Below are 26,158 nucleotides of genomic sequence, written 5' to 3' on the forward strand. Positions count from 1 at the left end.
CATCTTCTGGGCTCAAAAATCTTCTAAGTAGATGGTCCTCAATATGTTAAGTTTTAAATGGGAGTCAAACGCTCTGTGATTTAAGAAATTCAGTGCACATTCACACACATAACATAGTTCATCCTGCATGAAAGGAAATTTGCTCTGAAAGTAACGTTTTTCAAAGCACCATTCACAGTATTTTCCCGCAACCTGTTAGAAGTAGTTCATTTCAGCAGTTGCCAGAAAGTGCCAAAAAACAGGTGTTACTGCACATGGGCAGCTATGATGATGCAAGAAGCTCGTATGTTCGTAAATATGTATACAGTATTAAGAGATCTTACATGATGTCATGAAAGACAGCTTAAAGTGCACATTCATGTGTCCAGATTCACAATGGAGTATGCCCAACCTGGTATTAAGTTTTTTGATGCTGTTTTTGGGATGCAAATTTTCTTGGAGTTCCAGTTCTGTATTATCTCATATTTGGTTCTTTATTATGGCACAGTGCCATACATGCACTTGAAATTCAGTGAATAGTGGAAACCAGCCAACAGTGTAGAATGAAATAAACTGACTGCCTCTGCCGGACAGATTAATAAAAGCCACATTTACTTAGCACACTAATAAAAATAACTTTATTGTTATGCAAGGAGATTAAAGCCTGACTGCCAAAAATGTGGAAATAAAATAAAATCAGAACACAGAAACTAATAACATATTTTAGCTTTCCGTAATTATGTGAACAGGGTGTATACGCAGACGAGGAAAAAAAATTCCCGGATACCCTGTTTAAAAAATATGCTTTATCCCAGGTGAAAATACACATTTTCCGTGCAAAGTAACAGGAGGTTTTCTGTAGATTTTCCCCTTGGAACTGTAAAACTTCTCAATCCTTTGAATGGTTAATGTTTTATACACTGGCCTAGAACTGCCCGAGAAGAGGGGGGGGGGGGGGGGGGGGGGGGGGGGGGGGGGGAAGTTTTGGAAAGACTTTTGAGGAAGAAAAAGGAGAGAAGTTTTGGAAAGACCTTTGATGTGTACCAGCATATACGCTGCATATTTTCGTATTACGAAAGTATAAATTTGAATTGCACCAAACAAATGACGTTAGTTTCTGGAGCGTTGAAATCGAGATTGCGATGTCCTTTTGTAAGCCAGTCGTATCTCATGCCACGTGATCTCGCCAGCCGATGACAGCAGCTATTCAGAGCATAGGACACGTGTTATAGTCAGCCAATAGCAAGATCACTGTTAAGCAGTGTGAACACACAAAGAGGAAAAGTTAATGGCTTACATTAATATACATAGTATAACTACAAGAAAAGCTAAGCTTTCACATATAATATTGGTCTCGAAGATTAATAAGCTACAAGAGAAACAAAGCTTTCACATGTAATATTGATCTTTTTGTGAGTGTTATACTTTAAGATACATCTGGTCTTCTGGGCACAAAATTCTTGTAAGTGCCTGGCCCTCAAAGTGTTCAGTTTTATACACTGTGTGATTTAAGAAATTCATCCCACTTTCTCACACGCAACATAATTCATCTTGCATAAAAAGAAATTTACTATGAAAGCAATGCTCTTCGAACCAACGTTCGGAATACTATCCCGAGACTGTTAGAAATAAGTACGATTTAGCAGTTGCCAGAGAGCACCAGAAGACAGGCATTATTGTGCGTGCGCAGTTGCAGTGGTTTAGGAAGCCCACACGTTCGTATGTATAAAGCACTAACAAAGCTTACATTATGCCATAAAAGAAACAGGATATCAGAGCATACTCCAAAAGCATCGGAATTCCGGAAACCATGCTTAAATGCATAATACAGCTTGAAGTGGACATTGGTTTTTTCGAGATTCACAATGAAGTAGGTCCCATCTGATATTAAGCTTTTCAGTGTGATTTTTGGGATGTAAATTTTCTTAGCGTACCAGTACTGTACTATCTCATATTTCGTCCTTTTTTATGGCACAATGCCATACATGGCAGAAGATGAAACCGTGCACTTGAAATTCGGTGAACAGTAGGAACTAGCCAATACTGTGGAATGAAACTCTTCGTTTCAAATAAATTGATTGCCCCAGCCAAAAAACTAATAAAGCCAAATCTCTTTAGCAAACTGACAAAAATAACTTCACTCTTCTGTAAGGTGATTAATGCTCAACTGCTAATAACTTGGAAATAAAATAAAACCATAAAACTGAAACTAATAATATATTTTTGCCCTCTGTAATTAAGTGAATGTACTTTAATTCGCTTGATAGCTCCCGGCCACAGAAACCAGTTTTGTTTTCATTTGACATGGGAGCTGTAAACGAAGAGGAAACAGCGAAATCACTTAACGCAAACATGGGTGACGTGGAGACTAACCCCCTCCCAACTACAACTCAAGACAACCATGTGCATGCGCGAATCTGGCAGCTAGGGCACGTGAGAAAAATTTTTCTCGTTAGTATTTGGCTGCTTGCCGCTACTGCTGATATAGCTAATAGCCACAATTCAAGTAGCGGGAAGCGCGAGAAGGTACTGCTCATACACGAGTCAACCGCGCATGCACATGAGCTCGCTGGCAACTGGTTAAATGAATCTAATGTAAATAGTTGTGACATCACGCTCATAGAAAGCAGTTTATTGCTACTAACTATTACATAGCCTTCGCCCTAAGGCCTTTGACATATTTTTACTGTTTGCAGACACTTGTGAATGCATGGTGTTTTTTTGTTGTAAATGGCTCATTTCCCCCAGGTTTTTCCCGGATTTCCCGGTTGTCCCTGGTCATATACACCCTGGTGAATGTATTTCAATTCACTTGACAGCTCCCAGCCACAGAAATCCATTTTGTTTTCATTTGACTTGAGAACTGTAAACGAAGAGGAAACAGCAAGATCACTAAACATAAACATGGCTCAGAGGGAGACTAGACCCCTCCCCACTACAACCTAGACTGCTCTGCGCATGAGCGAATCTGGCAGCATGGGCACGCCAGAAAAATTTTTCTGGGTAGCATCTGGATGCTTTTAACTACTGCTGATACAGCTAACAGCCATACTTCAAGTAGCCGGAAGCAAGGAAAGGTATTGCCCCTACGCAACTCAACTGCACATGCACGTGAGCCTACTGGCAACAGCTCAGATGAACTTAATGTAAACAGTTGTGATGTCATGCTTATCAGCAGCAGTTTATTGTTTCGAAGTACTCCATAGTCTTCGTCTTAAAGGCCTTTCACACATTTTGCTGTTTGTCAGTTCTTACCAGTCAAAATCACAAAAATTTAACTGAAGAATAAAAAAATGTGAAATTCCAGGAATTCTAAAAAGTTCCCAGGTTTTTCCCGGTTTTCTCCCAGATGAAAAAATTTCCGGGTTGTTCTCAGATTTCCTGGTTGTCCTGGAGTGTACACATCCTGTGTAACCAATGTCGTGTTGTTAGCAAAGCCATTCCCATCAGTTGTCTGTTCCAATAGCCCATTAACACCAAATTACACCGCACTGTCGTAACAGATAGGTTCATTGTACATCCCACACTGACTTCTGCAGTTATTTCACACAGTGTTGCTTGATTGTTCGCACTGATAACTCTACACATAGGCCACTTCTCTCGGCCATTAAGTGAAAGCCGTCAGCCATTGCATTGTCCATAGTGGGAGGTAATGCATGAAATTTGGTATTCTCAGCATTCGCTTGACACTGTGGATCTCAGAATATTGAATTCCCTAACAATTTCTGGAACAGAATGTCCCCCGTTTGTGCCTCCGGCTACCATTCCACATTCAACGTCTGTTAATTGCCATTATGCAGCTGTAATCAGGCTGGAAATCTTTTCACATGAATCTCTTATGTACAAATGACAGCTCTGCCAGTGCACTGCCCTTTTATATCTCGTGTACGCGACACTACCACCATCTGGATATGTGCATATCGCTACCCTGTAATTTTTGTCACCCCAATGTACATTTTTACAATGTGTCTGGGTAATTAAAAAGAATCTCCCCCCCCCACACACACACACGGAATGAAGTACATATAAATGCTTGTTATGAAAAAGCTTCATGAATTACTGTAATTTGTTAAGTCATATTTATGCATAGAAGGGCATTTCCCTCTGTCAGAGCATATTTTCACAAGTAAATGGTCATCTTCATCATATTGATCTTTCAAGAACTAAAGAAATTTTCTCATACTATTTTCTTTCTTCCGTGTTACATTTTTCATAATTGGGCATTTCATTTTGTTTCATGAGAAAGGGCATATATCTACATCCTTCCCTACTGTATTTGAATTTACAATATGGACTTCCCTCTCACACAACAGTGAGTTTGTGCAGTCCATTCTTACTGTATGAGAAGACAGTGGCTTATGCCATTCTGGACCCTGTACTGCAAAAAGTGTCACATTGTGCTATTCAATCTTGTTGAAGTCTGAAGTACGTTCAGTCTACTTCAGGAAAAATGCCTGAAATGAAGCAAAGTAGTCAAGTAAATTACAACAGTTCATGTCTTGATATGGTGAGAGAGTATTTAAGACAGATGGTAAAATACTATATTGGAAACCGTGCAATGTAATAGTAACTGCACAGAAGTCATGTAACACTCAGGAGCATATTGCAACAGGAAACCACAAACATGTAGTACAATGGATTGTAAATGGAAAAACACTACAAATAATCCCAGAGGAATCCCACGAATCTTGTTCATTCACTCTTTGGAGAACTTTGTGCAGCTTTCCTATGTGCTGACATTCCCTCAAGTAAATTGAACCATCCAAAATTTTGTGAATTCTTAGAAAAATACACGGGTGAATCTCTCCCTAATTATTTTGAAGCAAAAAAGGACTATTTAAACCAAAGCTACAAAAAAAAACAGTGCAACAAAATTGACAAGTTACAAATAAAAAAATATGTTTTCTATCCTACTCCGTGCAGATAGAACACAGTTTACGATAACTAATACTGTTGACATGGAGGGCAGTGAATCAATACAGGTGGTTCTGGAGGTACATGACAGCAAAGTTCACAAAACGAATGAATAACCAAAGACAACTGAGTTAACAAAGTGAATGAATTACCAAAGAAAGTCTAGAGTGTAGGAAAGTTGTCTTAATCGAATATAACAATCCTCGAAGCAATCCATATCACAAATGTAAATCAGGCAAAGTTACAGCGCATAACCGGAAACTTCAGAGATTAACAAGAGAGTGGCTAACAAACAATAGCCACGCAGTGGTATTTAGCAGTAAACACTCATCAGAGGGCAGCACCACTTCATGTGTTTGCCGTGGCTACAGCGTCTCACATGGGTGCAAGCTGCAGCTGTTATCTGTAGACCTAGTATCTCTGATGTGTCCTCCCTATCAATACTTGGTTAGGTGCGGAGTCCAAATCGCCACCGGATGGTAAAAAAATGACTCTAGGGGAAGATATATTGCAAATGTCACTGTGGAAACTTTGGAAGATGGTCCAGGAGAAAAGTTTCTAGTAACTATGAACATTTAGAAAAAGTAATTTTTTCTACCGTTAGTGAATTGTTCAACAATCTACACATGACATGTGGCCCAAAGACATTGAGCACGACAATGTGCTACTTTTCTTAACGGATGCTGTACCTTCTGTGGTGAAAGCTGCCAATTCACTAAAAGCATTATTCATACGCTCAAATGTTTCAGGTGACTTTGTTAGCTCACAACGTACACAGAGTTGCAGAAGAGATTTGTAGTAAATTCAGTGATGTTGATAAATTTACTGAGTGTATGAGAAAGGTATTTTTGAAAGCCTCTTCCTGTGTTGCAGCATTTAAGTTGTCAGCACTACACATTTCCTTACCATCATCTCCCATTTTGACAGGATGAGGTCCTGGATTGATGCCTGCAACTATTACTGCCACAGCTTCAATGATGGGAAAGCATCATTGATTCATTCAATAGCAGTGAAGCTGCTTCAATTGGAATAGCCCAAGAATTAATACGTAATGCTGAAATTCCAGGTAAACTTTCATATATAAAATCAAATTTTGTATTTATTCCTGTTGCCACAACTGCTTTGGAGCATTCACAAATGCCACTAGTGAACCATACAGAACAAGTGAGGGAAAAAAAAAAAACAGAATAAAATAGAAGCTGTTTGTGTTAAAGTGGGAGAAGAAGTGTCAACGAAAATGGAAACTGTGTTAGAAAAAAAGAAGGCTATCATACACTGAGTTCCATTTCAATGATATTTTGGGTGAAAAATTCTCTTTTAATCAGGTTCAAATAATACTGTGCATTTTAAACATGACACTCTTGTATCAGCTGGAGTAAAAAGAAGTTTTTCGAAGTACAAGGATTTGTTGAGTGGCAATAGGAAATCCGTTTTACTTTAAAATTTACACAAGGTATTCACTGTATATGCCAACTCACAAGGGGACCCTCCATACTGTAAATCACGGATTTTGATGAGCTTCAAATATGTTGTAGAGGCACTTACCCTGAGTACCCGGCCATACTGTTTTTTAGCGACGGGCCTTGGTATTTGAGAAAATTTGTTTTGAAGTTCGTTGCGTGATTTCTATGTCCATAACATTACGTACATTTCGAGCAAATCAGCGTAGCGCAGCAGTAAAAAGGTTCACTGCTACCACGCTGGAGGTACTGTGTTCCGTCCCGTCGCTAAAAAACCAGATAGCCAAGTACTCAGGGTAAGTACCTCTACAACATATTTGAAGCGCATCAAAATCCGTGACTTACAGTATTGAGGGCCCCCTTTTCAGACCTGAAAGAGGGAAGTAAAAATGAGGGTGTAAAAAAAAATATGGACATCACAAATTAACTATGTTCTAATCACGTTAATGGAGATCAGGAAAGAAATACTGTGGGGGTTAAGAACCACCAGAGTCCAATCAGGGTGAGAGTGACGAGATGGACAAGCATCATGGGGGAAGAGGTTGATGGACACAGACAGGTGGGAGGAGGAGACGTACAGAGAGCGGGGGGAGGAGGAAATGGACAGAGACAGACAGGGGGGGAGGAGGAAGAGATGGACAAACAGGGGGGAGGAGGAGGAGACGGACGGAGATGGAGGGGGGCGGAGGAGGAGACGGACAGAGATGGAGGGGGAGGAGGAGGAGACGGACAGAGATGGAGGGGGAGGAGGAGGAGACGGACAGAGATGGAGGGGGAGGAGGAGGAGACGGACAGAGATGGAGGAGGAGACGGACAGAGATGGAGGAGGAGACGGACAGAGATGGAGGGGGAGGAGGAGGAGAGGGACAGAGATGGGGGGGGGGGGGGAGGAGGAGGAGATGGACAGAGACAGGGGGGAGGAGGAGGAGGAGGAGATGGACAGAGACAGGGGGGAGGAGGAGGAGGAGGAGACGGACAGAGACGGAGGGGGAGGAGGAGGAGAGGGACAGTGACAGGGGGGGAGGAAGAGCAGACGGACAGAGATGTGGGGGGGGGAGGAGGAAATGGACAGGGAGGAGGGGGGAAGAGGAGATGGACAGACAGATGGGGGGAGGATACAGACAGGGAGTAGGGGGAAGGTGATGGACAGACAGATGGGGGGGAGGATACAGACAAGCAGAAGGGGGGAGGAGGAGACAGAGGAGGAGGAGGAGGAGGAGGAGGGGGAGGGGGAGGAGGGGTTGAGAGGAGGGAGAAGAAGAGGAGGATGAAATTGACAGAGTGGGAGGGGGAAGTGGAGGAAATTGACAGGGGGGGGGGGGAGTGGATGAGGAGGAGGAGGAGGAGGAGGAGGAGGAAACACACAGAGAGGGGGAGGAGAAGTGGACGAGGAGGAAATTGACAGCGAGGGGGAGAAGCAGACTAGGAGGAAATTGACAGAGAGGGGGGGTGCGGGGGGTGGGGGGGGGGGCGAGGGAGGTTGAGAAGGGCTAATAGAAGATTCAGACAAGTACATACCTGGGCAGTGCCGGGTACTCAGCTTGTAATGTTAATAAAAAGCATACAACATCAAATTCCACAGTTTCACTTGCTTCTCATGTGCATTTATTCTTAAATAGTTTATCATACACTGGCTTACTGCTTTATTTTATAACAGAATTTGAACCTTAGTTTAATAGCTATAGATCATACTTTTTCAAATGTTTGCTTGTGTCTGTGTATGTGTGTGTGTGTGTGTGTGTGTGTGCGCGCGCGTGTATACCTGTCCTTTTTTCCCCCTAAGGTAAGTCTTTCCGCTTCCGGGATTGGAATGACTCCTTACCCTCTCCCTTAAAACCCACATCCTTTCGTCTTTCCTGATGAAGCATCCGTTGGTTGCGAAAGCTTGAATTTTGTGTGTATGTTTGTGTGTCTATCGACCGGCCAGTACTTTCGTTCGGTAAGTCACACCATCTTTGTTTTTAGATATACTTTTATGTTATTGTGCATACTTTTGCAAATTTTTGGTTATACGATATTTCTGTTCATATAGTGGTGATGGAATGTAGTCAAATTAAATTGGGTGATGCTGAGGGGATTAGATTAGGAAATGAGACACTTAAAGTAGTAAAGGAGTTTTGCTATTTAGGGAGTAAAATAACTGATGATGGTCGAAGTAGAGAGGATATAAAATGCAGACTGGCAATGGCAAGGAAATCGTTTCTGAAGAAGAGAAATTTGTTAACATCGAGTATAGATTTAAGTGTCAGGAAGTCGTTTCTGAAAGTATTTGTATGGAGTGTAGCCATGTATGGAAGTGAAACATGGAAGACAACTAGTTTGGACAAGAAGAGAATAGAAGCTTTCGAAATGTGGTGCTACAGAAGAATGCTGAAGATAAGGTGGGTAGATCACATAACTAATGAGGAGGTATTGAATAGGATTGGGGAGAAGAGAAGTTTGTGGCACAACTTGACTAGAAGAAGGGATCGGTTGGTAGGACATGTTTTGAGGCATCAAGGGATCACAAATTTAGCATTGGAGGGCAGCGTGGAGGGTAAAAATCGTAGAGGGAGACCAAGAGATCAATACACTAAGCAGATTCAGAAGGATGTAGGTTGCAGTAGGTACTGGGAGATGAAGAAGCTTGCACAGGATAGAGTAGCATGGAGAGCTGCATCAAACCAGTCTCAGGACTGAAGACCACAACAACATCAACAGTGGTGATTTTCAGGCCATAAAAATTCTATTCTCTAAGAATAATTATAAACGTAGTTGTCACATGACACTCACTGGAATGTAATAATTTCAGTGAACATTATCCACAGTTTACACAAGCGCTACACAAAACACAAGATGTTTCAAACAGGGAATGGTATCACAAAAGAAATAAAACAGTACATACTTAAGAAATATCCTAATTGCCCTAATAGCAGTCTCCTCAGTCAAAATACGATATTAACGACAGCTTTGAAGTTGCTGTGTTAGACACACACACACACACACACACACACACACACACACACACACACACACACACAAGAACACACAAGAAAAAGCCAGCTAATTCTGTAATTTCAGAGTATAATATGAACTGAGTATGAAAGTACCTTCCAAAAAAGTTGGCCTCCTTAATATCTGTTGTCGTATTACAATGCCCACAAAATCTTGTTTCATAGTCATAGGCATTCTCTCTCCAGAACTTCTCTAATGGAGATATATTATCAGTTGATGGTATAGATGGGCCTGATGAATCATCGTCTGATGAGCCACTATCTGAAATAATTAATGTAATTTCATTGTTCATTAAAGTTGGAAACATCATGCAGTAGTACATGCATATTTGTGAACTACAATTGTTAATGCGTCCATAAGGAGTAATGGACGACTCTTACAATGATTATCAGAGTTTAAATTTATCCACAACAGGCCACAGCAGTCAATTTTTTGTTGTACACGACACTTTTGTCATCACAAAAAAAGAGCAAATGATGAAGGAAAGGCACTGTAGCAAAATTTCTTCCTAAATTAACTTAGTATTACTCATGTAAATGAATAGTTGAACAGTGCATAGTTCACAAATAAAAGAACTGCCAATTCTTAACTTACAAATCATTAGTCCTGCAGGGCAGCAAAGATACAATTTGTAATAAAGACACATTTTTATGATACAAAGAGTTATTCCTGGAAAATTCTTGTCTCTGTTTACACATTTCAAGTTTAATTTAGTTACAACACTCTGCCACAATTCATTATAAAATGATACAGTGTTTAAGACAGGCTGTTAGTATGACTTCATTATTTGTAATTAGTTTTGATTATGTCAATCACTGCAGAAATGTGTTTTTCATTGGCTGGTGGGTAGCTGATATGAACCAGTGCCCAGAAGCACACAGCTTGCCTTTATATATCTGTTTTTCTGGAAGTAGCTTGTAGCTGGCAGCCAAATTGAGGTGTGTGAAGATTATAAGACTGCAAAACATGAAAGTCACAGACTGAGATGACACTGATGTGATACACCTAAGCAAAAAAAATTATTGCTGGGAACTCCACCAGATGTACATCACGAGTATCAGCCAGATGAAGTTTTACAATACAGTAAAACACAAGAGAAAAGACAAAAAGTACGAAAGTTATTAATTTTTGAAATATTTTGGCTCTATGGAAATAAAAACAAAGGTAATGGCCACACCACTAAAGGTGTATCTCACACCAGATAGAAATTTTACACGTAGATGAGCAAGGCATAAAATCACACCAGCTAAATCGAAGTACTCTGTCAGGAAACCTACAGCTCCAAATTTTATCAAAGACCTGAATGGCACATTTTTATCCTCTCAGCTCCACCTCAATAAGTACTATCCTTGAAGTATTTGAGGACACTTGCCATTTATTTTCAAAGATAACTGCTGCAACTATATTTATTTATTAAAGCACTGAAACAGGAAAAGGGTCACAGAATCTAATGGAAACATATCTTTCCAAGCCATGAAGATTGACACGATTGCAAAATTGTGTTTTAGGTAACTTATTAAGCCCTAAGACATGTAACAGCACCTATCGAAAAGTTATAAAATTACACTAACAGTTCTCTTTCCATTCTTCCTGATAGTTTTTGTGCTGCTACTCAGCATAACATACAACTTTGTCCATTTACAATAAGATAACATGACAATATGAGACACTACATAAGTTAGGACACTGGCTTCTTACGTAAAACAGCTTCAGTTGTTCCTGAGAGGAACAATGCACAGACTTTCTGCCATTGTTAGAATGCTGGTGAAATATGAGTTATCTATGGAGATCTTTAGAGATCTACTGTGGAACAATGCTCCAGTGTGTGTCACTGCTGCAAATTTAAATCAATGGAGGCTTCTGAATGGAAAAGGAACAGTAATGTGCTTCAATTTGTTCAGTTTATATGAGAATGTTCTAAAATTGGTCTAAATAAATTTTAAGAGTGATGCAAATCATCTGACAATATAATTATATAATCATCTTCTACTGAATGTTCTTGAGTAACATGTTAGTGACCTGCATATTGCTCATTTTTGAATCTTAGAGGCAAAATTTGTTTATATTTGTACAATTTTTGTGTCAATAAGCCATCATTTTTCTCCACATGCACTCCATTAATGAAGAAGATCATCAACTGACACTATTCATACAATAAGAACAACACACTTCCCTACATTCCCCCAGGATTGCATCGGTTGTGCATTACAACAAGCATCTTGTGGTATTTGATACTGGTTGTTATGCTGTTTCTTATGGATCTCATCACTAAACTGTAATATACAGAAAAAAAAACTTGTAAACAGGCATATTTATGGGAAATATATATTAATCTTGCAAGATGACATGTTGACAACATATGACATTATGTTGAAATGAATTCACTAAATTCTCTGAAGCAATAGAAATAACTTATTCATTTAAAAAAATCATAAGCAATGATTACGACAATAAGAGGACTGTACTTCTGTACTTCATTGAACGGAAAACTCACAACATGAAAGCAGCAGAAACAAAGGTCACGAAGTATGGCAGCAAAAATGTACCTGCTCTACAGACAAAAAGCATATTCTCGTAATGCAACACAATATGCAGAGGTGTCTGATAAACAGAGGGCAGTTAACTTTAACAGTTAAAGGTGAGACAGCACTAACTGTTAAAGGACTGTGTGTAAATGTTTTAGAAAGTGAAAACAAATGATTGTGACAATGTACATAGTTTAGCAGTGTATATGTTTGTAAAACAAAGAAACAAATTTCGTATCTTATTATAATAAAAAGAAAACAGTGTGCTATCGACTGAGAAACACCAGTAGTGCCACTGCAGTCTCAAAGAAAAAGAACAAACTGTCAGGAAAAAGTCAACAGCAATTAGATATTCCCACCTGAATGTATGGAATCAATTTACAACAATAAAACTTTAAACTGTCAGCTTTATTTTAGTTCATGTGATAATGGCAGCTTCTTCAAATACCTGCTTGTACAGCACAAGGCACAGCGTGATAGCTTGCAAGGCAAGAAAGTGGACCAGGCCCGCATCGGATTAATGACTGTGGGCTTGTATTCTGGTCACATGGGCAGTTTCTATGGTTGTTTGGACAAACGCAGGCTGGTCCCCAAATTCTAGCTCACGATAGGCAAACAGTTAAAATATGATAAAATACAGACCAAAGTTTACACGCTTCACAGGCAGATGGTGTACACAACTTCCCTCCCTTAGATTACTACAGGAATTCCCATTTGAGTTCACGAAGCATCTCCGTAATACTTGGGTGCTGATCAAACCTACTGACAACAATTTAGCTACACACCTTTGGACTGCTTTAGTGTCTTCCTTTAATCTGAACTGGTGGAGATCCCACACTCTCTTGCTGTACTCAAGATGGTTTGCACTAGTGTTCTATACACTGTCTCCTTTATAGATGAGCCACAATTTCCTAAAATTTTCCCAGAAAAATCAAAGTTTACCATTCACCTTTATCAAAGTTTATCATTCACCTTCCATATTACCATCCTCCTACATGCTTGTCCCATTTCATATTGCTCTGCAACATTGTGCACAAGTATTTAATTGACATGACTGTGCCAAGCAGCACACTACTAATGCTGTATTCCAGCATTATGGAATTACCGTTCCTACTTATCTGTAATAACCTGCATTTTTCTACATTTAGAGCAAGCTGCCATTCATGTGGGTGTGATGACAGCAAAGGCATTCAGCCATGAACTTAAATAAAAAAAATAAAAATTTGCCAAATCCTCAAAACGTGGACCATACAATAAATGGGATAAATGTTAGGGACAAAACAAAGAAAATGGTAGCTTCTTTGAGCTCTGGTTTGCTCATTGGTGTAAATATTTGGCAAGCTTAAAAACTGTACATAAACAGAAGTGTACATTTATCATTTTAACATGGTCTCTGAGGCTAAAAGCAGCCAATCGCTGTATATCAATAAATTTTAATTTTCGACAAAAATTATTTAAAAACAGTCTTGAGCACATGGCTGCGATCAAGAATGTTTCTAAATAATTTTATGACAATAAAGATTGCTGTTCTCCAACAATGTCATATAAAATTATTTTTGCAAAAAGTTTACATTCACGCTGGAACAACACTTTTAACCTTTAGCAAGTCCATATTGATAGTAAACCTATCTTATAGTAATTTATTTCACCGCATTAAGTTTAATTTAACTGACTGTTCAGGAAATGTCCACAGAAATTAGTAAGCCAGGTGATCTAGCCCCACTGTTAGTAATTCCAGAATTAAAATTGAAACACTCTGCCTTCTGATAAACACACTGATCTTCTGAGCAAATGCAAGCAGTGTGGTAAGCCCTGTTTTGACTCACTGACAGACACTAGTGAAGATGCTCACTGGGAATGAAAACTGATACTGCCACTACAGAAGTAACACAAGAAAAGACTAGAAATTAAACATTATGGTCCCATCAACAAACAGGTTATCAGAGATTGAATATGTAACACACTTAGTTGCCCTGAAGGCACACAGTTAGCATCACAAGGAGAAAACAAGAGTAAGTGCAAGTTTTCTATGGGCAATGTCAATTTGAATAAAATTCTATTGGACATTAGGCCACATTATTTTGAAACTAAAACCACTATTAAACAGTCCCAAGATCAAGATGGGAAACTATTGTATATTGAGATAATACAGCAAAAACTGATCAGCTTGATGATGAATAATATTCAAAAAGTAAAGAAATAAATGAATAGTCAGGTCAGTACCAGCTCACACCACCTATAACAGAAGACTGAGAAATAAATCTATATGAAATTTCTCCATGAAACTGATGCAAAATGAAATGCCACATTGTGAAGTGGATAACAGCCACCACAAAACTATAATGGCATGACCAGATACATGTACAAGATGCAACAAAGAATGTTAAAACTCTTGGGCATGCCAATAAAGGGAATACATCAAAATTTGAGATTCCTGTTGCAACTGAAACAGACGTGGTGTCAGTTCACTGGATACCTTTTCATGCACACAAAAGTGATAGAACCTATTATGCTATTTCATTTGATGTATTAATGATGCTGAAGAAATGAAGTAATGTAAAATATTTGATTATCACCAGCTTAGAAAATAAGATTATTTATAATTTCACTTCTCTTCATTCATTCACAAAATTTACCGGAATATATTCTTAATGATCATATATTTAAATACAATTAGTTTTGAAGTTGCTAAAGTCCATAACTGGGATGCTACAATACACAAACATTCTTTATCAAGATCACTGATTTTTTATTTATTTACTTATTTATTTATCAATTTCGTGAGAACATGTGAGCCAAAGCTCTTTCCTCATGGAGAAAATCAGCACACAATTTCCAGAATGCTCATTAGAAAATTTGTACATAATCAAAGGAAAAATTGTGGTTGAGTAAACAAATAAAAAACACATTACAGAAAAAAGGTCTCAGCTACTGCGAGCAACTCCTGTAAAGTACCCAATGAGTGTGCCACAAACAAACCTTTTAACATGGATTTGGCTACTTTATGTTTATCACTACTTTTTTTCAGTTCTACTGGAAGCCCACTGAAAATGAAAGCAGCTCAATAATGCAAACCTTCTTGTACGGCACCTAAGGAAGTTTTATCAAAGTGCACCTAAGGAAGTTTTATCAAAGTGCATACAATTTTTCTGTATAGTGTTCACTGAACGGATATTGCAGTATATTCTTCAAGTCAATATTGTCAACTACAAATCCCAAGATGGAATGTGCGTGCAGGGTTGGCACAGTTTGATCCTCAGACACCTGAAACCTACAAGAAGTTTACAAATTGACACTGCAGATCAATCCGACTGCCCTTTTCTCGACTAAGAATGTTCTTGTTGAGCGCACAGTGTTGCCCCAAAATATAACACCATTACAGAAAATAACAGTTAAAGTAATTAAAGTAAACAAGCTTTTGTATTTCAGTGTGAGACACAGTACAGATCCCTCTTATAGTGAAGACAGAAACATTCTGTTTCTGCACACGACCTCGAGCATGATACCTTTGAAAAAGCCTTCTGTCTAACCTCTGTCCTAGGAATTCAAAATGCTCAACTTCGCTGAATGGTCACCTTGGGACAATAAAATTTCACTTCTACAATGACTCCATGACAGAAACTTCTGACTACTTTTTGTTGCAGTTAAACATTAATGGCCAAAAGCTTTATTTGTGGCAGTCTTTTTGTTGAGCCTATTTACGACTCAGCATCTCCGCTATATGGTGAGTAGCAACTTTCCTTCTCATAGTATTGTTACATTTCATCCTGGATTTTCCATTGTTTGATTTTGACCAAAAACACATGATTGGATGAAATATAACTTTGTATAGACGCGCGCGCGCGCGCGCGCGCACGCACACACACACACACACACACACACACACACACACACACACACACACAAATCAGCTTGCAATTCTCTGTGACAGGTAGAATGACCACCAGAATGCATTAGTTTTGTTCTGTTTAGCATTGTTATCAGACCAGGTAAGGTATCAGAGGGCAGTGTCAAATGTTGAGTGGTCAATATGATGAACACAGAGAAGCTGTATACTCGTATGAGACATCAATATAAGAAACTGACCGAGTTTGAAAGTGGTCTCACTGTGGGTCTCCACTTGGCCAACTGATCAAATCATGCAACATGCAGATTTGTGAAGCATTCAGATGTGACAGTGACCCAATGTTGAGTTGCATGTGAACATGAGGGCAGACATACTTGTCTTTCTGGCCTATCAAGTCTGACCACCACAAGGGAGGATCACCTTACTGTGCATCCCTTCACATCCGCACCTGCCATCCAAGAACAAATAAATGTGTGTTATCCAAGGTGTGGCTATTGCTCATGATTGTGACTGAGCCTACCTACTTTTTGTCACTCAGGCATGTGGTGACATGACCAACAGCCCACCGTGGCTGCTGCTGTTTCACAAAGCATGGCCTCAGCTGCATTTTGCAGCCACTCCAGGCAGTCAGCAATGGGATGGAGAGAAGCATCGCCAAATTGGGTTTTACTTTCAACTACTCAGATATTTTACTACAAGAAGAAGAGGATGACACAGTAATGTTATTTTTGTTCCTCAACAACAGAAAGTAGAAGAAGATTAATAATATTTTTGCAGTACATGACATTGATGACTGTTACAACATTTTGACTAACAGGCCCCTTCCAAACGACAATAAAATTCAGACCGTATTTTAGATTAAATGTCAGTCAGTTACCACACGTTTTACAACTTACAGAAAGTGATATATAGCAGAAAAAATATGTAATTGGTTGAAGAATCCCATTAGTGCAGCTGAAAAACACATAGGGACACTAATTTCCTTCTCAGTTCCACAAATTTTTTGCTAAAATTATTTTTCGCACTCGTAATAGTGTAACAACTCTTAACATTTTTACACATCATGGAACATTAAGTAATTCCTCAATTCTTATTAAGAGCAAATGTTTTGTGATGGTAACTAAAACCTTCCCAGAACATGGTCTCATATTTCTCCTTTAAGGTGAAGATGGTGAAACGTTTGGAAGCTTGCTATATATTGACACTCTTGCATATTATTTAGGTATTAAATTTTACACAGCACTGAATCACTGCAATAAAAGTCCTTAGTCATTCTCCCACCACTGACAGGTTCACAGCAATAAAGAGTGAAAGAGTATGACATAAATAGTATTCATTAAAATCCCCCAGCTGTTTTTAGGAAACTTGCAAAATGTAGTAAAAAATTATCCAGACACAGTAGAAATAAATGTACAAGGGGCAGCCAATAAGTAATGCAACACCTTTTTTTCTGAAAGCAGGTTGCTTTCATTCAGAATTCCAATACACCATATTATTCACCACTCTTCTGACCATGAAACCCTAGTTTCAAACATAACCTCTATTCAATGCAACAGCATTATGCCACCTTACTGGTCAACATTGGAGCCAACATCTTGCTTTATCAATAATCTCCTCATCATCCACGTACTGCTTCTTGTGGAATGCTTCCTTCACTGGGCCAAACAGATGAAAGTCACAAGGTGTGAGGTCCAGGTTGTAGCAGGCAGCAGTAACCGGCCGCGACACAAGCAGCAACATGGAAGTAACCGATTTTGTGACTTTTATGAGTTACAAACCAGGAGTGAATTTTATAAAATCATCTGTGTGCATTAATAGTTTAGTTTCTTGTATTTCTGTGTGTTTATTTAATATCTAATAGCCACAGTTCTTGCATTTTCGTTTGTGCCGGAAAGTAAATCGATTTTGTGACATATTACAAGTCCCTAATCAGGGGCAAATTATTTAGTTTCACCTGAGTGCTTAGGTAGTTATCTTTTTAAATCTCTGCATGTTAATCTAATTTAATAGACACAGTTCCTGCGTTTTCATCAGGGTCTACAGTAGAGTTGTGCAGCACATGCCGATAGTGCGTTTATCTGCATAATTTAGTTTTCCACGGTCTTTAGGATGGACAGGGACTGCAACTGTTGTGTACGGATGCGAGCTGAGTTGGTGACACTTCACTCTCAGCTTCAGGCTGTGATGGCTTCGTTAACACAGCTTGAGGCTGCAGTGGATAGGCACCATTGTTATGGGCCAGCCATGGGGACCTAACAGACATGCAGCACGGCCAAGTCCTCTGATTGTTCCTCACCGGTGGACAGCCAGTTACTGCTCGCACTGAGGTTTATCTCTCATCTGTGGTCAAGTGGGAGGTCGCCCCGTGGTGTAGCAGGTGGTGAAAGACTTCCCAGGCGGACGCACGTAACGCCTCCCCGGTTTGTTGGACAAACAGGTTCCAGGCGATGTCTGGCTGATGCTGAGCCAGTCGCCTGCCACGTTTCAGAGGAAACCTCTCAGGCTCCAAGATCCGGGCAATCACAGGGGGTGGGTGGAATTATGGATAATTGGGAGCTCCAAAGTGAGGCATGTTATGGGGCTCCTTAGGAACATGGCTGCCAAGAAGGGAAAGAAAACCAATGTAAACTCCGTGTGCATGCCGGTTGGAGTCATTCCAGATGTGGAACGGGTCCTCCCGAATGCCATGAAGAGCACAGGGTGCAGCCAACTGCAGGTAGTTGCTCACATCGGTACCAATGATGTGTGTCACATTGGATCAGAAGAAATTCTCTCTGATTTCGAGCAGCTAACAGAAGTGGTAAAGGCTGCCAGTCTTGCTTTCAAGATGAAAGCAGAGCTGACCTTTTGCAGCATAGTCGACAGGACCAATTGTGGGCCTCTGGTACAGAGCCGAGTGGAGGGTCTGAATCAGAGGTTCAGATGGTTCTGCACCCGTGTATGCTGCAGATTCCTCGACTTGCGCCAAAAGGTGATTGGTTTCCCGGTTCCTCTGAATAGATCAGCTGTCCACAATACTCAGCAGGCGGCTACACAGGAGGCAGGGACTGTGTGGCGTAGATTGGGCAGTTTTTTAGGTTAGAGGGTATCGGGAAAACACAAGAAGGGCTTTAGTCACAAGGAGTGCAGGCCGAACACAGGAAGAACACAGATACAGGAACCATTGGTTTAACAGTTGTAAATTGTCGTAGCTGTGTTGGGAAAGTACCTGAGCTCCAAGCACTAATAGAAAGCACTGATGCTCAAATTGTTATAGGCACTGAAAGCTGGCTGAAGCCAGAGATAAGCTCAGCTGAAATTTTTGCGAAGAACTTAATGGTGTTCCAAAAGGATAGGTTAAACACGGTTGGCGGTGGCATGACTGTTAATGTTATAAGTAGTTTATCTTGTCGCGAAATTGAAGTAGATAGTTCCTGTGAGTTAGTATGGGCAGAGGTCATTGTTGGCAACCAGAATAAAATAATAATTGGATCCTTTTACTGACCTTCCAATTCAGATGGCTGAAAGGTTCAAAGAAAATTTGAGTTTGATTTCAAACATGTACCCGACTCATATGATTATAGGTGGTGGTGGTGGTGACTAATTTACCCTTGATATGATAGCGAAAATACATGTTTAATTCCAGAGGTACACATAAAACATCATCCAAAATTGTGCTAAACACATTCTTTGAAAATTATTTCGAGCAGTTAGTTCATGAGCCCACGTGAATAGTAAACTATTGTGAAAACACACTTGACCTCTTAGCAACAAATTATCCTGAGTTAATATGACCATCAAAATGGATACAGGCATCAGTGAACACAGGGCTGTCATAGCGAGACTGAATATTGAGTATTGTAACCCCCCCAATCCTACAAAAATAAACGAAAAATATACCCATTCAAGAAAGCAGATAAAAATTCACTTGACACCTTCCTGAGAGACAATCTCCACTCATTCCAAATTAATAATATAAGTGTAGACCAGATGTGGCTTCAATTCCAAGAAACAGTATCGGCAGCAATTGAGAGATTTATACCAAATAAATTAACAAACGACAGAGCTGATCCTCCTCGGTACACAAAACGGGTTAGAACACTGTTGCAGAAACAAATTTAAACAGACGCAAAATCCCCAAGATTGACGATCCTTTACAGAAGCTTGAAATTTAGCACGGACTTCAAAGCGAGATGCTTATAACAGTTTCCACAACAAAACTTTGTCTAGAAACCTGGCAGAAAATCCCAAGAGATTCTGGTTGTATGTGAAGTATATTAGCAGCAAGAAACAATCAATGCCTTCTCTGCGAGAAAGCAATGGAGATACTATCGAAGACAGTGCTGCCAAAGCAGAGTTCCTAAACATAGCCTTCCAAAACGCCTTCACAAAAGAAGACGAAGTAAATATTCCAGAATTCGAATCAAGAACAGCTGCCAACATGAGTAACGTAGAAGTAAATATCCACGTAGTAGTGAACCAACTTAAATCACTTCATAAAAGCAAGTCTTCTGGTCTAGACTGTATACCAATTAATTCCTTTCAGAGTATGCCGATGCATTAGCTCCATACTTGACAATCTTATACAACCATCCCCTCGAGGAAAGATCCGTACCCAAAGACTGGAAAGTTGCACAGATCACACCAATCTTCAAGGAAGGTAGTAGGAGCAATCCACTTAATTACAGGCCCATATCATTAACGTTGATATGCAGCAGGATTCTGGATCATATACTGTGTTCGAACATTATGAATCACCTCAAAGAATACGTTCTATTAAGACACAGTCAATATGGGTTTAGAAAACATCGTTCTTGTGAAACACAACTAGTTTATATGAAGTGTTGAGTGCTATTGACGAGGGATTTCAGATCGATTCCGTATTTCTGGATTTCCGGAAGGCTTTTGACACTGTACTACACAAGCAGCTTATAGTGAAATTGCGTGCTTATGGAATATCGTCTCAGTTATGTTACTGGATTTGTGATTTCCTGTCAGAGAGGTCACAGTTCGTAGTAATTGACAAAGTCAACGAGTAAAACAGAAGAGATTTCTGGCATTCCCCAAGCTAGTGTTATAGGCCCTTTGCTGCTCCTTATCTATATAAATGATTTAGGAAACAATCTGAGGAGCCGTCTTAGGTTGTTTGCAGATCATGCTGTCATTTATTGACTAATAAAGTCATCATAAGATCAAAACAAATTGCAAAACGATTTAGAAAAAATATCCGAATAGTGCGAAAATTGGTAGTTGAACCTAAATAACGAAAAGTGTCAGGTCATCCACATGAGTGCTAAAAGGAATCAATTAAACTTCAGTTACACAATAATGATGATGTGGTGATGATGATGATGATGATGATGATTTGTGGTTTGTGGGGCGCTCAACTGCACGGTTATCAGCGCCCATACAAATTCCCAAGCTTTGCACAGTTCAAACTCACCACTTTCATGAATGATGATGAAATGATGAGGACAACACAAACACCCAGTCATCTCGAGGTATGTTACACAATAAATCAGTCATATATAAAGGCCATAAATTCAACTGAACACCTAGGTATTACAATTACAACCAACTTAAATTGGTAGGAACACACTGAAAATGTTGTGGGGAAGGCTAACCAAAGACTGTGTTTCATTGGCAGGACACTTAGAAAATATAACAGATCTATTAAGGAGACTGCCTACACTACACTTGTCCGTCCTCTTTTAGTATACTGCTGCGGATTGTGGGACCCTTACCAGATAGGACTGATGGAGTACATCAAAAAAGTTCAAAGAAGGGCAGAACGTTTTGTATTATTGTGAAATATGGGAGAGAGTGTCACTGAAATGACACAGGATTTGGGCTGGACATCATTAAAAGAAAGGCATTTTTCATTGCGACGGAATCTTCTCATGAAATTCCAATCACAAACTTTCTCCTCCAAATGCAAAAATATTTTGTTGACACCCACCTACATATGAAGAAATCATCACCAGGATAAAATAAGGGAAATCAGAGCTTGTAGGGAAAGATATATGTGTTCGTTCTTTCCACACGCTATATGAGATTGGAATAATAGCGAATTGTGAAGGTGGATTCAATGAACCCTGTGCCAGGCACTTAAATGTGATTTGCAGAGTATCCACATAGAAGTAGATATGGATGAGGAAGAACAGTGCAATGAAGACTTTGTGTGAGGCCTTGAGTTGTCACTAAGAAGGAGAAGTTTGTTTGCATTTTGGTGGTGATGAACACACGAAAGTCGTTTCTTCAATTTCCTGAGGCTACCACAATACCCTTCAGAGTTGATTGCTGCACCACGTGGGAGGACACCAAACAGAATACCCCTTCAGAGTCCTAGAAGGCTGTCATGACTTTACTGGCTGATAGTTTGGCTCTCAACATTTTCTTCAGAGGGGAGGCAGTGTAGCACCGCTCCACAGTTTGCTGTTTTGTCTCTAGTTCGAAGTTTGAACCCATGTTTCATCACCTGTGATGATGTTCAACAAAAAATTGTCATGATCAGCCTCGTAATGTGCAAGCAATTTTGAACAGTCTTCTGTTAGGCGGCAAGGAACCCAGAGTGCAGACACCTTCAAGTATACCAACTGGTGGACGAGTATGTCAGCACTTCTAACAGAGAGATCCAGCTGAACAGCAAAGTGTTTGATTGTGATTCATTGATCACGTCGAATGTGTGTGTCTGCAAGTTCCAACACTGCAGGAGTCACAGCTGCGTGCGGTCAGCTGGCATGCAATAGAGTGGACAGGTTTACACAATCATGTTGTGATGACAACAGATGTCTCATCCAACAACTCACCGTGCTTTTGTTCGCTGTCAGGTCTCTGCTGAGATTCTGCAAGTGCGTATGAATATCTGTGAGGCTCTGGTTTGCCTCCAAAAGAAACTCAATTACAGCTCTCTGTTTGGAAAGCACCTAACGCCATTTTGAAGACTATATATAGAGCCATCACCTATTCAAACTTCACGAAACTATAGGGGGCTGAAGGAAGAATACTCCATGATGTACGACGACAAATTCTTCATTTTTTCAACCAAAATTGGCCGAGAAAGAAAAGTATGTTGCATTACTTATTGAATGCTCTTCGTACATCATCTTCCTTCCCAGCTGCCTCTAGGTACTTTATTTTGAATTCTGCCTATGCTTTCTCCCTTTCCGTCTATCTTTTTTTCAGCAGAAGATACATCTTGCCCTCAGTACTCATTTCTTCCTCTTACATAAATTTGTGCTGCTGGCATTAGGAACTTCGCTTATCTGCGTGGAAGTTGTATGTTCATCTGATACATTTGATGGAACTTGCATGTCTTTCATCTCATGCTCTTCCAGATAAAATGATATGGATTCAGTCTCCGCATTGTCTCTGAAATCAGTCACAATGTCTGAAACAATACTGTCCGTCTATTCTTCCAACAGAAACAGTCAAATATTGGAGACAGATCTGCAACAAAATATTTACTGTTGCACGGCATAGCCCTGCTTTTACATTCCCAGAATTAACATTTTCCCACCGTTTACAACATTTTTTATCACTCCTGTCAAATTTCCTATGTCCACACTGGTAATCTGCACCAAATTTATAATTTACTCACAATTCACACTTTATGAAAAAATGTTTGTGGAGAAAAAAAATGATGTAAAATGACACCGGCATAGCACTGACCATCAAGTAGTGTTTACCAAGATTACATGGTTAAGTTTCTTGAAACCACAGCATTCTACTTAGTGGATCTGAACTGGGAGACATATAAAACTTCGCGTGGTGCCTGATGGGAGTAACTAAGTTCATTCGAATAAAGATATCATGACCAATCAGAACCATTTCCAAACTGTCTCTACTGCACACGTGCTGCTTTATGATTGTTGTGATCATCACGACACCTTTGTTAAACCATATTTAGCGTGTTTCGTCGTTTGGCCACTTGTAGCACTAGTTAATATCTTCACTCATTTTGCATTGCTCAAATGTTTTTTGGTTTAAACACAGTGCCAATTACATATATTTTCAGCTGAGCAAAACATGTCTGAGAATTTATCCTCATTCCCAAGTGCAGGATTTACATGTGTATTTTTTTGTGATGTACACAAACAAACAGTGTAAGTGATAAGTTGCATGTGTGTGCAAGAGGTGCAGAACAACACATATGCAAACACCGCACAACACACTATTGCAAATATTCGACTTGAGAAAGAGAAAAAAACTCTGTAAACATGTCATGCTAAGCATGAAAAAATATGTAACTGGTGCAGTATTTCATTACTTAAATAATGAATGACAGCTGCAGGCTTTCCAAAAACACCGATTACGATGTATGAAACTGAGTCAAAGATTTCTACTTCCCACACAGATGGTGTATGAAACTGAGTCAAAGATTTCTACTTCCCACACAGTTGTCAGTTCCTGTTACATTAGCGGTTTTTATTAGACAATAAATCTTTGTGTGGTTCAGCATGGGTCAATACCCAGTACCTCAAAACCACTTGCACTACTGATTTGTAAATGTAATCATTTCATATACACCATATGCACTGTTGCAACAATAAATCTCGAGCGAATTTTAAACCTATAAAAAGGGTGCACTAATTTTTCCCCTAGCAGTGCATTTAAGAATTCACGTCATTTTTGAGTTAACGATTGTTGTTCCTAGTTGATTAAAATAAGCTCACACCTTCATACCTCTTACAGGTGCCCTGTGACAAAAAAATTCCTGGTTAGGCAACATTTATAAACAGCTGATCATAGAAATGACATTAACAAAAATATGTCCATGATCCCAACAACCTTACCACCAATATTTCCTGCAGAAAGAAATGGAAATGACGGTAATAAACATCTCTTTGTGTAAATTAAATAATGCGGAATTTCAAATGTTCCTGGAAAAATTTCCGAACAAAAAGGTCCTGATGAATCAACAATCAAGAAAAACTACCATGCCAAAGTTCAAGAAGAGCAAGTTTAAAAATCTATTTATTGAAATTAATTTGTGTGCCAACTACCCCCCCTCCCCCTCCCCGCCCTTTTAGAGCGTTCTAAAAACTGATCAATTGTTTAATACTTTTAAACGCATCACAAAAAACATAAAATAGAAATATAAAATTATATATGGCCTGTAGTGCCATGGAGTTTTATTTGGTTTAGTTTATGATCAAGAAACACAATTTTTTATAAACGTTTTTAAGTTTCTCCTCCCAGAAGTGAGACCCTGATCTATGCCTCAATCTGTACTTATTTTCAATAAAATAATGCTGAAGTAATACAAAGAAAAGAAAGAGAGAATATCGGTGACTCAAACATGTGGTTATCTGTAGGTGAAACAATAGTCATGAAGGAGATTAACTGCCAACATCGTCGTGGGAAAACTGACGGAATCTGAACCAGGAACATACAACCTAAATGTCTCGAGGCTACTGTAAGAACCAAACATTGAGTGAGTGCTAGGGTAGTTCATGATGCATTACGTGTTCCGTGGCCTGCTCAAGAAAATGAGGGAAAAAATCTTGCTGATACTTATAGATGCAGCAGCATACATGCTTAATGTTGCTATAGCTTTGTAGTTATTTCATCCTAAGGCAGTTCACATGACTTGTTTAGTATATGTCTTTACTGGTTGGCAGAGGGAATTTGAGTGAACTTTCCAGAAGCAAATGCCATGATTTCCTCTGTGAAAAGTGTGTTTGTGAAGGCACCATCAAGAACAAAATTATTTACTGATATGAAGCAAGATAGTCATTTACCCTCAGAGCCAATCTTCACGAGACGGAGAACATGAATTAAGACAGCTCTAGATTACAGTGATCATTTAGAAAATGTGAAAAAGGTGCTAGACGTGATGGACAAAGCTGAAGCAGCAAATACCCTTGCTGCATGTAGCGCTTGCAATGGGATGAGTCTCCAGAGTAAATTAGTGTTTAAGATCTGTTTAAGTGAACTCCCAGCCACAACCACACATTTGGAAGAAAAAAGGATGCCTCTTATCTTCTGCCTTGCAGGTATACAGAAAGCTGTTGCCAGACACATACCAGGAGAAATAGGAAAGAGTCTTCACAATACAACTGAGAAAACTGAAGCAAAAATCCACATTTAATGTTTCTTCAGGATGTGAATAAAGTGCTACAAAGAGAATCTTAAAAATACAACTTAAGGTTTTTTTGGTATGTGACATAGCATCTTTCTCATACTGTTCTGTGACTTCAGGTGAAGAGAACTATATTTCTCTTCATAAAAAAAAAATAATAATAATAAAAATAAAAAATAAAAACATTTAAGCAACAGAAAAAAATCATTTCTTTGAGAAAACTGAGAAATACACTGACGGAAAAAGATCTTAGAGTAAGGAAATTTCAGGAATATATTTGGCTAGGCAACATATTCAAGTGATTAACATTTGAAGACCACAGGTTAATGTTAGTGCAACGTAAGCCTTTGCAAAATAGAATGTGAATTGCTCATAC

General features: G+C 39.4%; 1 protein-coding gene across 3 annotated transcripts in view; it reads right to left on the reverse strand.

Annotated features, from left to right (window-relative positions):
- LOC124554956 (WD and tetratricopeptide repeats protein 1-like) overlaps positions 1-26,158 on the reverse strand; it is a 202,316-nt gene that overhangs the window by 39,515 nt on the left and 136,643 nt on the right. For all 3 annotated transcript variants that reach the window (XM_047128661.1, XM_047128659.1, XM_047128660.1), the window contains exon 13: positions 9,443-9,608. In XM_047128661.1, the coding sequence (XP_046984617.1) occupies positions 9,443-9,608 (166 nt within the window). The remainder of the gene's footprint in view (positions 1-9,442; positions 9,609-26,158) is intronic.

Source organism: Schistocerca americana, chromosome X (genome assembly GCF_021461395.2).
Source record: "Schistocerca americana isolate TAMUIC-IGC-003095 chromosome X, iqSchAmer2.1, whole genome shotgun sequence".
NCBI classification, from domain to species: domain Eukaryota; kingdom Metazoa; phylum Arthropoda; class Insecta; order Orthoptera; family Acrididae; genus Schistocerca; species Schistocerca americana.